General features: G+C 41.1%; 1 protein-coding gene across 3 annotated transcripts in view; it reads left to right on the top strand.

The window, feature by feature from the left end:
* The window catches only part of ZFYVE1 (zinc finger FYVE-type containing 1), a 29,716-nt gene extending 18,001 nt beyond the window's left edge, over nt 1-11,715 (top strand). For all 3 annotated transcript variants that reach the window (XM_077322683.1, XM_077322682.1, XM_077322684.1), the window contains 7 exons: nt 565-673; nt 1,083-1,180; nt 1,288-1,405; nt 2,175-2,345; nt 6,204-6,387; nt 7,146-7,259; nt 8,960-11,715. In XM_077322683.1, the coding sequence (XP_077178798.1) occupies nt 565-673; nt 1,083-1,180; nt 1,288-1,405; nt 2,175-2,345; nt 6,204-6,387; nt 7,146-7,259; nt 8,960-9,192 (1,027 nt within the window). In that variant the 3' untranslated portion in view covers nt 9,193-11,715. The remainder of the gene's footprint in view (nt 1-564; nt 674-1,082; nt 1,181-1,287; nt 1,406-2,174; nt 2,346-6,203; nt 6,388-7,145; nt 7,260-8,959) is intronic.
* The last annotated feature ends 2,950 nt before the right edge of the window (nt 11,716-14,665 follow it).

Below are 14,665 nucleotides of genomic sequence, written 5' to 3'. Positions count from 1 at the left end.
TCCCACATATTGCTTAGTTAGATCTCTGTATACCTTTACTCTTTCATTCTTTGGTGACAGTGAGGATGGTCTCTGTAGTTTTAAGAATGTTTGAAGAATTAGAGGTTTATGAAAATTTCAGACAGTAAGAAATAAAGCTACACTAAATGTATGCTCGTGAACTGTTCTTGTTTGGTAAAGGGAGGGTGAGATGAAATGTTATTCATATGCTTCTACAAAACCTTCCTCATTTCTCCATTCAGTGCCTACTAACAGCTGTTTCAGTACCATACATTCTACAAAAGGGAACACCTTTCTTGAAAGTGATCCCACTGAACTATGGCTCATGTAACCAAGTGACTTTTTACTGTGTATTGCTTTCTGCTCTCATTCTAAATGTGCATGAATACTTTTTCCTTTTCATACTTGATGGAATCTTTCCTGCTGGAGGTTTATTGACTTAAATGACAGTAGGAAAACTCTCTAAATGAGCCTCTGTCCAAATAATTGATGCTGTGCTGAGATTTGTTTTGTTGACATCCAGGCTTTTCTCTGAACTTCTGTTTGCTTGATTTGAAATTCCAGGTGTGGATGTAAGAACAGCATGAACCATGTCAAAGAAGGGGTACCTCATATAGCCAAGAGCCGTTGTCGATATACCCATCAATATGATAACAGGGTGTATACCTGCAAGGTCAGTGGAGCAAGAGAACGGGGACTCCAGGCACAGGGTGACGTGGAAGATTGTACATAAACTGCGATTTGTAACCCACCAAACTGATTGTGGCCTCTCATTTTGTCAAGTTCTTGACACAGACATACTGCTCTCTTGTCTGCAGTCCCAGGCAGGCAAGATGTATTGTGCCCTTGATGGGTAACAAGTTAGGCGGTTTCTATTTTGTACTGAGGAAAGCTCCTCTTCCACCACCACCTTTTTTTTGTATGAAACCATGTTGTTATGGTTTCATACAAATGTTCACAGAATTGGATTTCCAATTTGCTCCCATTTGGAAAATAGTTTCGTGGAAAACAAGCCTCCTCTTCACATGCACACAAGAACTCTCCTTTGGGATTTGAACTTCAGTGGTTCTCTTCCATTCTAGGCCTGTTACGAACATGGGAATGAGGTGAGGGTGGTACCAAAAACATCTGCTTCCACTGATTCCCCTTGGATGGGTCTTGCCAAGTATGCCTGGTCAGGGTAAGTATGGGAGTGCAGAAGGCTGCTGTCTTTCTTCCTTTATGAACTTCTATTCTTGCAACTTGTTGGGGCTTGCTTGAATGATCACCCCTTTTTCCTTGCTGCAGGTATGTGATAGAGTGCCCGAATTGTGGAGTTGTGTACCGCAGCAGACAATACTGGTTTGGGAACCAAGATCCTGTGGACACCGTGGTGAGGACAGAAATTGTTCACGTCTGGCCAGGAGTAAGTCTGTTTGCGTGGACTAGCTATTTTCATTAGGCCCATAGAAGGAAAATGTTCAGACTGTCACAATGACAAACTTTCTGTCCCTTCAGTGTTAAACCAAGCCATGCCAGAAGTCGTCAAAGAGACACTGTGTGTCTGGATGTTTAAAAGCTTGGCTCCACTTGAAACATAGATTAGTAAATCTAACAAGTCTGTATCCCAAATAATAAGAGTGTTTTCTGTATAACGCACTCTTCTTGCCTCCTCTTTAGAACCCAACTTCACTATCCTTTATTTATCCAGAGTGGAGCAGACTTGTCTCAAGGTTTGCTCAAGTCATGCAAGGGGAATAAATTCCACTTGTTTCGTTCCCTTTTTACTGCAACCCCCCACCCCCAGCCCTTCCTGTACTGTAATGTAATGTTCTGTAGGGTCCCTGAGTCCTCAGCAGAGGATTTTTGGGAAAACAAGGACGAGTCCCTTCCACAACCACCTTCAATTTGCGGAAGTTAAAATCCAGTTCAAGGAGCAAAAATATGCTGGAACCTTTTATGTCCTCAGAGCCATTGTTTTGAAGTCCTCAAAAGAACGTTGCATTGTATTGTGAAGTTTCTTGGTCAGCAATGAGAGTCTTACAAGGACAGTTTTAGTATCTGGTTGCACCAGTAAAACCATCCCAGGTTTCCAGAGGATGGCATACATTTTCCTGTGTTTGCTTTTAATGGAGGGTGGCTATCAGAAGCAGGCTTGCATGATTAGATTTTACCAAGTTCCACTTCTGTTGCAGACGGATGGATTTCTGAAGGACAACAACAATGCCGCCCAACGCCTCATCGATGGGATGAACTTCATGGCACAGTCAGTGTCTGAGCTGAGCCTGGGACCCACAAAAGCTGTGACATCTTGGCTGACAGACCAAATTGCTCCAGCCTATTGGAAACCCAATTCCCAAATTCTGGTACCTAACAGCCACTGTACTTTCATGCTGATCAGAAACCTGCCCCTTTACAAGATAGCTTATTCACTTTCCACAAGTTTTCCATTTCCCAAAATGATGAAAATTATGGTTTGGTATGATGATCTTTTTCCTTTTCTTTTCTTTTTTTTAATTTTAAAAAGAAAGAAATATTTAAAAGGATACAAAAGAAAAAAGGGGTTATTTATAGCAAGTCATTAATATACATTTCAGGTTATATAAAACAAAGATAATAATAAAAAATCCCCAACATACTCCTCATCATAATTTTTACGATAATTCCCAACTTTCCAACTCCCGCATATTTTACTAGTCTCTTTTATCACTAGATTATTAAATTTCATTGCTACTACATATTCCATATCACACACTTCATCACTTCTGCATGTATACTAGAACATATTAACTATGACAATTAATATATCAAAATCCCCCAAAACAAGGATTATATATCTCAGAAAAAAAAATCAGAAATAAATATTGTTATTCAAATTTCAATTCTTTGTAAATTTATATTCATATTTGGTTCTCATTTTGCTTTGATATTGTTATATAGTTATATTCTGTTTTAGAGAGATTCTAAATTTATCTCCTACTTTCATAATAAACTCTCCATCTCCCTTCAGATTTTGAAATTGATCTATTTTGCCTTTATTGCAAAGTCAGCCAGTTTGTTATTCCATTCTTTTAAGTTAGCTGCTCTCATCATATATTCAAATATCTTTACCAAAACTTTTGGTAATTTGTCAGGCAATATTCCTAATAACATATTCTTGGCTTCCATAGGAAATTTGGCATTTCCCCCTGTATTTCCTTTCAATATCATTTGCCTTGTTAACAAGTCCACCACATATTTCTTAACGTTTCCAACATTTTTCCTTTATAGTTTTTATCCTTTTTTTCCAGTGTTTTTTGAAGTAATATACCATTTGAAGAACATTTAATACCAGTTTTCTCTTAACGTATGGCTAAATGTGAACTTAATTTCTTTTTCTCCTAACTTTTCTCATTGGTGTATAGGAATTTGCGCCCTAAAATTCTCCATCCATTTAACCATACATTTTTCAGTACTTGTGTTTCAAATTGAAGTAGTAACTTTATATATCCATCCAACATAAATTATCATTTTGTTTTATAATCCACTGTTCAAACTCAGTATTCAAGCTCTACTTCTACATGAATTATTGTCTTTAATCTTGAAACTGATTGAGGATATAAGAACCATTGAATATTAATTCCTTCTCTGATTTCTTGCCAAGATTTAAATTTCCCCTAAACATTTAGCATATTGCCATGGGTTAAAAAATCATTTTTATTTCACATATTCTTATCATGATAAGCTTCTATTGAAGGGCCTAAGTGGAGTGTTTGGAGGACGTAATAGATACAGTCGCACCTCCATAAAGCAAGTGCATCTGGATGGGAGGGGTTCTAGGAGCCCAATAGGTTTTGTTATTGGCCTCAACCCAAATGCCTGGCAGAACAGCTCCCATTTTGCAGGTCCTGCAGAACTGTGGTAGCTCTAGCAGGGGCCAGGTTTCTTCTGGGAGCTCATTCCATCAGGTGGGGTCAGGACAGAGAACTATCTGGCCCTGGTTGAGGCCAAGCGTGCTTTTTTGGGTCCAGGGATCATTAGCCTGTTGGTGTTAGCTGAGCATAGTGCTCTTTGGGGAGCATGGGCAGAGAGGTGGGCTCTCAGGTACACTGGAACCAAACTATGTATAATTTTAAAGGTGATTACAATGAACTTAAAGTTGATCTGGTATTCAACTAGTAATTATTGCAGCTGTTGGAGCATGAGCCAGATGTGAGCCCTCCAAGGTGTTCCCGTGCGAACCCTGGCTGCTGCATTCTGGACCAGTTACAGTTTCCAGATCAAGGATAAGAGTAGGCCTGCAAAGAGTGAGTTGCAGAAATCCAGTCTAGAGGTAGATCACTGTGGCTAGTTGTTCAGGGCCAAGTAGGGCCCTTGTAGTTTGGCTTGGCACAGATGGAAAAACTCTAGCCATGCTACTCTTGTGACCTGAGCCTCCATAGAAAGGGAGGCATCTAGGATCATACCCAGATTTCTGGTGGAATGGATCACAGATAGTTGCACTCCATCCAGTTTGGGTAGTTGCACTTACTCGCTTGGACCCTTCCTGTCCAGCCATAGGAACTCCATCTTTGATGGGTTGAGTGTCAGACAGCTCTCCTTGAGCCAGCCCATCACACCTTCCATGCTAGAGCTTCTGGGGAAGAATCAGGGTGCCATCCGTCAAGAGGAAGAACTGGGTGTCATCTGCTGGGTGTCATTGATGGCACCCAAGACGGAACCTCTGTACCAGCTGATGTAAGGGCACGTGAAGATGTTAAATAAAATTGGAGATAGGAACTCTGTGAGTAGGCAGTGGTTTGATTGTCTCTGTGTCCTCGACCCTGGATTGATTTCTTTATCCATAAATAATTATGTAAACAATCTATGTCTACTGATTCAGGTTGTACAATTCTTTGTTTTGGTTTTTTAATTTGATCTGCAATCCAAACCAGTCCTACCACTTTGTAATATAGTTTTATATTTGGAACCTTCTAATACTTCTACTCTCCCCCCACCCATTTTGCAGTATTTTAAAACTTATTCTTGGTTTCTTGCTATTTCTTGCTAAGGTAGGTACCTGAGCCTTCGGGGAGGGCGGTATATAAATCTAAATAAATAAATAAATAAATAAATATTCCATGTAAAGTTATGTTTTTGCCACTCTGCCAAAATTTTTCTTCTCTACATATAGAGAAATGTAATTTGAGAATACATTCATTTTGATTGCTGAAATTCTTCCCAGTCAGGAGATATTTAATGTTGCTCTGCTTAATTACAAGGCTCATGTTAGATGATAAGTCACTGCTATGTCTTTGGAAACTGGTATAGTACACTTTTGAGACTTTAGCATGAAACACTCTGTCTAGATCTCCTTTCTTAGGTCTGTTGTTTCTGTATTTTAAGTGAGTTGTCTACCTCTTTCCAGTGACTGGTCCACTTACTTGCTAGAAGTGCTAGCTTCCATGATCCAGCATTGGTGTACAGAGGCAATCTGAACGCTTGGGCTCTGATTCTACATGTTGACAGTGATGGTGAATCTGTCTCTCACTGTTCAGGTTTAGTGAGCTAGAAATTGGGTAGATTGGACACAATTATGAGCTTCAACTAGAAAAACTGTAGGTGGACATTTTTATTCCTGCCACTGTGTTTTGATTTTAAAGTTATCTACAGAAAAATGGAATGAGTTGCATTATCTGAAAGAGTACCTGTATGGAAATTGGTGGTGGGACTTGTGAGTAGAGTTTCTGCATTTGTGGCACTAGCTGTATTATGCCTGTGCAACATCCCACCAACCATGCCCTAGCCTTTAGTCAGTGCTTGGCCATCACCTGGTTTTCAGCTCCTAGACAGACAATAAAACCAGGAGGTTTACTGAATCTTGAGTCACCTTATGTGGCTATATTTCACTTGCTGAACTGTAAAATATGTGGGCCCCTGCCATGTACAATGTGACTTGATTGCTAAAACCCAGAACTACTAAGCTGTGGACCCTTACAGAACAATTGCTCATGCTGAGCCTTATGGCAATGGTGTCCAAAGAGGTAACATCCGGGACTGCAATAAATGCTAATTACCCATTCACATGTGTACATCCACCTGAATTCTTTCAGGAAGGGATGTTTGTCCACAGTGGCTATGCAGATATAATATTGTCACTATTTAGATGGGTCAGTTGTGAGATGGAAAATACCCCATCTCCTTCCTTGGTTTTCTGTTACATGCCAAACAAGATAAACCCAGAGTCTTTTTGTTTTGTTTTTCAGAACTGCAACAAATGTGGCATATCATTCAAAGATAATGACACTAAACACCATTGTCGGTCATGTGGTGAAGGTTTCTGCGATGGTTGCTCATCCAAGACCCGCCCTGTCCCAGAGCGGGGTTGGGGACCCACACCTGTGCGAGTATGTGACAACTGCCATGACAACTTCAGGGGTGTTCAATTAGGTAATCCAGTTATGACCCTATTCACAGTATATGAATTAAGAAGGCTCCTGCAAGGGTAGTCAAACTGCGGCCCTCCAGATGTCCATGGACTACAATTCCCATGAGCCCCTGCCAGCATTTGCTAGCAGGGGCTCATGGGAATTGTAGTCCATGGACATCTGGAGGGCCGCAGTTTGACTACCCCTGAGTTAGGGTAATGCTCAGTCTGTTACTGATCGCTGTTCCCATCTCCCAGCTGAGAACAAACTGTAACCTGGTCCTCTAGGTGCTCTTAAACTTAACATTTTTATTCTGTTTATGCTTTTGTGAACAATTGAACTTAAAGGACTGATATGTTATTCTAGCAAGGAATTACCAGACTGCATATTTGTGGATGTTGCGATGCTGTTTACTAATCTGCTACTACTTTACTCTCCCCTTATATCTGTACTCTTAAGATATCTGTATTCCATTGTCTGAGGAAATGTGCATACACATAAAAGCTCACACCTTGAATAAATCTTTGTTGGCCTTAAAGGTCCCATTGGACTCGAATTTTGTTCTGCTTCTTCAATCCAACATGGCTACCCACCTGAATCTTTCAACAGAGTAGTTACTTTATTGTTATGCATTTATCCATCATTATCCTCCCACAATATTAACCACTGACTGCTGGTAGCCATAACTTCTGTTTGGGGGCATCAGTTTCTCTCTTAACTGTGAAGTAGACTGGCTGAACTTGTGCCTTTTGGCTCTGAAACTCAGTTTCTGTCACACAGATGTGCCTGAGGCTCCAACAGATGAGGAAGGGGGGACAGTGATAGCCAGGAAGGTTGGTGAGGCTGTGCAGAACACTCTTGGAGCGGTTGTGACCGCCATCGACATCCCATTAGGTAAGTGCTATTTGCTCTGTTTAGAACTTGCTTCTCATTTCAAAAGGTAGACCTGCCTCGAGCCTCCGGGGGGAGGCGGGATATAAATTAAAGAATTTAAAAAAAAGATGCAGAATCAGGATTGCATAGGGGTAGGATTTGGCGAGGTAAGGGAATACTCCAGTCAGGGTTCTGTGAGTGGGATGATTTTCCTTTATTAGTTGCAGTTGGTGGCTCAGGTAGTCCTAGATGTGCATCTTGCAGGCATAGTAGTTCTTAAATGCTGTTCCCCTTTAGACGCAGGTATATGGGAACTTCTTTCCTCTGCAGGTGCAACTGTAGTATGTCCTTTGAATGCTCATCCATTTGGGCAAGGTCGGTCAAATAGACCTTTTGTACCAATCAGTATGAGCCTCTTGTGGCGCAGAGTGGTAAGGCAGCCGTCTGAAAGCTCTGCCCATGAGGCTGGGAGTTCAATCCCAGCAGCCGGCTCAAGGTTGACTCAGCCTTCCATCCTTCCGAGGTCGGTAAAATGAGTACCCAGCTTGCTGGGGGGTAAACGGTAATGACTGGGGAAGGCACTGGCAAACCACCCCGTATTGAGTCTGCCATGAAAACGCTGGAGGGCGTCACCCCAAGGGTCAGACATGACTCGGTGCTTGCACAGGGGATACCTTTACCTTTACCTTTACTTACCAATCAGTAATTCTCTGGTAAGGCAAGTACCAGTAGGGTGAGATGGACTCATGTAAACTAGTATGACAACATGGTAGTAGAATATGTAGGTATTGTGGGATGAACAGCATTGCCAAGCATCTCTCATGCAACTGTGCATTAGGTGGGTGAGGGTCACAGTCAAGATAGCAAGAGTTCGAGATGTTCCACCTATACAAAAAAAAATTGCGAGGTAGTACTTTTGCTCTTATTCCATGCATGAAATCCAAGAAAAAGACTGACTAGTCTGCTTAGACCCACAGTATAATTGATAGTTCCTGTAAATGAAGTTTTGCAGAAATACAGCTCTTTTATTCTGATTGGAAGGAGGTAGGATATTTGCCTCTTGTGCATTTCCATGTAGAGGTCTCTGGGGTTCTGGTGTGTTCATAGAATCATAGAATTGGAAAGGACCTCCAGGGTCATCTAGTCCAATCCACAATGCAGGAAATTCACAACTACTTGCCTACCCGCAGTAACCCTAACTCCATGCCCAGGTGATCCCCCCCCCCAAAAAAAAAACAGAATTCCTGGCAAGTCTGGCCTAGAAGAAATTAGCCTCCCAACCCCAAGGAACCAATCGGCATTTTCTTGGACATGCAAGAAAGGGCCTCAAGAGCCCAGCACCAACACAATCCCTTCTGCTCATCCATTCACAACCTGCCTGAATTCACAGTTGAGAGGCCAGATACTAGAAATCTGCATGAGTGCTGCCTCTCTTATTGGAAGGATCTGTGTTCATATGAGAAGCCATACGTGTTATGTCTTCTTGTTCCTGGATCTGGTGCTTATACTTTGGGTTGCATCCTAAAGTAGGCATATGGGAAGCTTACACATACTGTCCATTAATCCTTTATTTAAAAAAAGCATGTAGTGAGAATTATATGAACCTTCCCATAGACTTCTCTTCATTAGATTATTGGAAAAGGCAGAGATGGCTTTTGTGGTCCTTATTCCTTTTTGTTAATCATGGTCAGAGCATGGTGGATTTTTATAACCCTCTGCAGGTCTCGTGAAGGATGCTGCCAGACCTGCTTACTGGGTGCCTGACCATGAAATCTTACACTGCCATAACTGCCGGAAGGAATTCAATGTCAAGCTCTCCAAACACCACTGTCGTGCCTGTGGCCAGGGTTTCTGTGACGAGTGCTCCCATGAGCGCAGAGCAGTCCCTTCCCGTGGCTGGGATCATCCTGTCAGAGTCTGCTTTAATTGCAATAAAAAGCCTGGTGACCTTTAACCCCAGCTTCCTCTCTGGGTCCTCCATAACACCTTAGCTTCTCAGGGTTAGAAAAACAAATCGAGGACAACAAAAGAACCGTTTTTTAACCTTCTACAGTCAGAGTGCATGCTGCTGAACTCTGGCCCCTTTTCATGTGCTGTTTCCAATAAGATTGCTGAATAGCTCAATTGAACAGGTCCAACACGGCTTGATTTCAAACTGGTATTGCAAATCAAAGGTGAGTGAGTGTGGAGAAGCTTGCAGAAAAAAGAGGAATCCCAAATCCAGTGTATTATATACCAGTTAAAAGTATGTATCTCTATATCTATTATATAATTTAGTATGCTGAGAATGCAGCTGGCTGATGAAGCATTGGTTATTTACAGGAAGAAAGGTGAATGAAACTATTTTATGAAGCGTAATGGGTCAAACACATAGCCCTCCTGAGTGCCTTTGAAATCCTTTGTGTGAAGCATCGTGTTGCTCACAATTCATATTGTGGAAAGTGAGGTGGTCCCTGCTTTGGAATAGGGAGTCCCAGGCCTTGCCCCTTGCAATTTCATCTCCCATATTTATTTTACTCCAGCTTGTCTTTGGATGGTTCCGTCTAGCTGGAATAGCCATTCTTTCTTTTTTCCCCCTTTCTTTCCCGTTTGCCCAGACAAAATCATGGGCAACCTGTTGCATTCCTGTACTTTCAGTGTTATTTTTCTGTCTTCTTAAGAACTTGATTTTGGCAATTTTTGAAACTTAAAATGTTGTTCTAAATACACGGTAAAAGCACTACTGTGTTTTTTTAGGTTTACTGTTCCTTCATCTAGCTTAATTGCTTCCTTCCAATTTGTCTCTGCAGTCATTAATCAATGATAAATGATCAGTTCATCTTTCAGATGGGAGGGTGAGACAAATACTGCTTTTCACTTTGTAGCCAGTCAAAGTCATTACTAAATTCTTGTTTGTTTTAATAGTGCAGTTTATACTGAAGATAAAACAAATATTATAAGCAATGATGGCTGGCTACAAAAAGTAGTATTTAAACCCTCTCCTTCCCAGGGAGGAACTAATTCATGATTAACTATTTCAAGAAAACTGGCCAGCTATGAAGAGGAGGAAGAAATTAATTAGGCTGAAAATAAAGGAAAATTGTAAGGAGAAGTAGAACTTTGAACTTATTTTTTTTAATTATATAGTAGGAATTTGTTTGTAGAATGCTTTTTTTAAAAAATAGGGAACCCATCACTATATTAAGTGCCATGTGGAACCACCATCTCACATTTGTGTGCATTTGTTGCATTCAGCACTGTAGGACTTAGCATAGAACAATAATTTTCCAATTGTAGGGCCTTACCATTCAAAGCAGCCAGAGTAACAAAAAGGATTGTTCTCTTTCTTTGAAGTGTACTTGCCACAGGTGTTATTTAAAATCTGTGCAGCTGCAGAATAGCTTATAGTTTTGAAGGTCTTGGCAGGGCACTAAAACTTAGCGGTAATTGAAACAAAATCCGTGGATGTTGCAAAATCTAAAGATGGCGTTCCAGCAGTTTAGTTTGGTTGCACTTTGGGGTAATAAGGCCTTATAAATGCTCTCAATCCTATATGCTTGGTAGACTCTCATTTCTCTATTGACCAGGCTTAACAACAAAGGTAAGTATTGGGTTAACTCCCATGCCCTGCAGTTTAATGTTTGCTTAGAAAATTTTAAAACATTATTTTTCTTTAAACAGTCCCGAGTATATATTTTTAAAGGTATCTGTGCATCAAACCAATCTGGAAAACAGCAATCTTCTGTGTTTAAGAGTGTTTGATACTGGGACAACATTCTTTTCAACAAGCCCTGCATTGAACCACTTTGAGAGAATGATCAGACTACTGAGTGAAACTGTAACATTGGACTCTTCTGTGGATCTCGGCTTCTGCTATAACAAAGGAGGTTCCATCTGAGTGAAGAACAAAGCCTTTCCTCCTGTTAGCTCCTATGAGTATGGCACATTCCCCTGGTGGAGATCTGTCTTCACTCATCATTACTGGAGTTTGGCATGATATCCTGGCACTCTTTCTCCCACTTATAGGATATATCATTGTATACCTTGAAACCCTATTTTAGGATTGTATTATTAAATTAAGTGATATAAAGGACTGTCCCTTCTGAACAAGTGTGCTGACTTCAGTGTAACTAATCTTTTTTCTGCCTGTGGAAAGGGATGGCGGTTTTCGGCTTGCATGCCAAAACAGAACTGGATTATGTAGTGGTAAATTCCTGCTATCTAATCTCCACAGCTAGGAATATGTCTTTTGTAACTAGAAGCTGACAATTTTTTTCAAGGATTAGAGATGGGATTAAGAGTCTTGTAGAGATTTTTCCCCCAACCTAGGTACTGCACTTTTAAGTGTTTATTTTTGACTCTATGGTGGAAATACAATTGGAACCTGTCTGTAGTTCATGCTGTGTGTATTCCATGCATGTAGCTATTCTACCATGTTATTGCACATACAAAAAACATCCCTGACATTCCTTGTATAAAATCTTCACTTGTAAGCTTGTCCTTGACGTGTCTGATTCTTTTGTGCCATCCCTTCATTCCTCTTGACATAGAAACCTGTGCACTGGTTGTGTGGTCCTTAAGAAAAAAATAGGTTACTTGATGAATTGCCAGGCCCTGAAAAGTAGTGCTTTTCAGTATCTCTACTGGCTCCACATACAGGGCCAGCTAGACAGGCAGAGAGTGGGGATTTCAGTGTGTGGGCAAGACAGTGGTGACAAGAGGAAACACACTAGGGAACATTCAGGGAAAAACTGATCCTGAACAAAAGGTGGCCTTTACTTAAAGCAAGAGTGCTGCTAGTGCTTAATATCAAAAAGGTGACACATCAACTTTTAGATTTGAAGAAATGCTTATTGATTGCTGAAAACATGAAAGCTTCTCAAATCCTTTTTGCTTGCTTTCTCAAAAAAAAAGAAAAAGAAAGAAAGAACCTGCACTTCTATCTGCAGCAACTTGTTTGGACAAGACTTCCCATTTTTAGAGGATTTAAATTTTGCCTCTGATAGAATCATAGAGTTGGAAGGGGCCATACAGGTCATCTAGTCCAGCCCCCTGCTCAACGCAGGATCAGCCCAAAGCATCCTAAAGCATCCAAGAAAAGTGTGTATCCAACCTTTGAAGACTGCCAGTGAGAGGGAGCTCACCACCTCCTTAGGCAGCCTATTCAACTGCTGAACTACTCTGTGAAAATTTTTTTCCTGATATCTAGCCTATATCGTTGTACTTGTAGTTTAAACCCATTACTGCGCGTCCTTTCCTCGGCAGCCAACAGAAACAGCATCCTGCCCTCTTATGGCTTCCTTGATTTAGGTTAACCATGCTGTCATCCTTTTAGACTCCTGAACTTTCCTAACTTGAGGTGGACATTGTATGCTGCCTCAATTAGTGTAATTTGAATTGTTCCCAGGCATACTGGAGAGTGTTCTCTCATAATTCTACTTTTTAACTTCCTATTGACTAGTGTCATCATCTGACAGACATGATTTTCCTCCCAAAAGGCTTTTGACAAAGTACTTTACCAAAGACTCTGGAGTAAGTTTAATAGCCATGGAATAAGTGGACAGTTCCTTCTATGGACTGAAAATTGGATGAATAGCAGGAAGCAGAGAGGAAGAATAAATGGGCCATTGTCACAATGGAGGGAACTGAGTAGCAGGGCCCCATAAGGGTCAGTATTGGGACCAGTGCTATTTGATAATTAGTGGTCCATAATTGGGAATGACCAATATAGTGATCGAGTTTGCCAATGATACAAAATTATTCCATATGGTGAGAGCCAAGGCAAACTGAAGACCTAAGGAGGGCCTATCAGAATTGGGTGAATGGATACCGATGTGGCCCGTACCAGTTCAGTTCTGGTAAGTGTGAGGTGATGCATATTGGAACAAAAAACCTTAACTTTTAATATAGAGAGTTATAACTGGTTGAGATGTAGGCTGAAACAGATTCTGACGGTTATAGTGGCAGATCAATGAAAATGTTAACTTGGTATGTGGCAGTGGTAAAAAAGGCAAACTCCGTAACAGGAATTATTAAGGGATTAAAAATAAAACAGCAAATATTATAATGCCCTTCAGTAGAATCACAGTACAGCATTATTTGAAACTAGTAATCAAGCCCGCTGTAATCTAAATACAGTGGGCGCTAGACCAGGGAGCCCCCGGCAGTCTCGCGGAGCGCGGCTGCCGGGGGCTCCCTTTGTCAGGGGCCTTTCAGGGGCCTCTTGCCACGTCAGGCCGCCATCAAGGGAGCAACTGTGAGGCTCGCTCCGCGCGGCTCGCAGGTGCTTCCTTGTCAGCAGTTTGGGAATCGGCTGGGCCAATTGGCCCAGCCGATGGTCTGTCCGGAGGAAGGCCCCTTCCTCATCACGGACAAAGCCCTCCCTCCAAGGGCTTAACGAATTATTTAGTCTGCGGCGCCCGTGGCGCCGCGGGTGTGTTAAGGATACTGTACAGATGTTTGCTTCTCAAAAAGAACAGAGTTGAAAAAAGTACAGAAGAGGGAAACCAAGCTGATGAAGGGGATAGATAAATGAAGGTGATAGCTTGGGACTTCTTCATTTGGGGGGAGGGCGGGTCTTGGAGGACTTGATAGAAGTTTATCATTAAAAATCTGTAGCACATCTTGTTGGCTACACAGGTGACCTGTCTGCTGTGGCTTCCCCTTCCCAACAAAATTTGGTCCAAGCAAATTATTTAATTCCCCAGAAATTGAAGTAATATTTTACATGCTACCACTAACAGTGCCCAAATTTGCAGAAAGGAAAAGAATCACCCTGATGTCTGTGATCAATTTTCAGATGAGATGATGCACTCATGCCAGAACAAAGGCAAATGATTATAATGCAGAATAGCATTATAGAGTTATCCTTTTTTCAACAAGGAAGCTGGAATAGGTGAACATTCTGCTTCTACAATGCCTTGGAACATATAAAACAGTATGTAAACCTATCTAAACTGATTGCTTTTCCACAATGACTCTAAACGTCATTTAATTGTTTCATAATGCAAGACTGCAAAGACAGAATTAGTACCTTGAGCCTGTTAAGCCTGCTGGGTGACCTTGGGCCAGTCTCAATTCTCTCAGAACTCTTTCATTGTCACCTACCTCACAAGGTGACTGCTGTAGGGAGAGGAAGGGAAGGCAATTCTAAGCTGCTTTGACTTCTTCGGGCAGTGAAAAGTAGGATATAAAAACCAACTCTTCTAATTGAAATTTTAAAATGAAGATAAATTTGAAAACCATCTTTGTTTCAATTATTGTTGCTAATCAAAATACAATTACATTTATCTATTTCTTCTTTGGAAAGAGTCATTTTATTAAGAAAACAGCAAAACCTGTATTGATCAACAGGATAACAAGATCACTACAGGCTCCCCCACCCAGTCTTCTGAGGGCCAACAAGAATTTGTAAAAATAAATTGTAAATAAAGTATGTTGTGTTTATT

This window comes from Paroedura picta, chromosome 2, assembly GCF_049243985.1.
Source record: "Paroedura picta isolate Pp20150507F chromosome 2, Ppicta_v3.0, whole genome shotgun sequence".
Taxonomy (NCBI): Eukaryota; Metazoa; Chordata; class Lepidosauria; order Squamata; family Gekkonidae; genus Paroedura; species Paroedura picta.
This window is presented reverse-complemented; position numbering and strand designations above follow the sequence as displayed.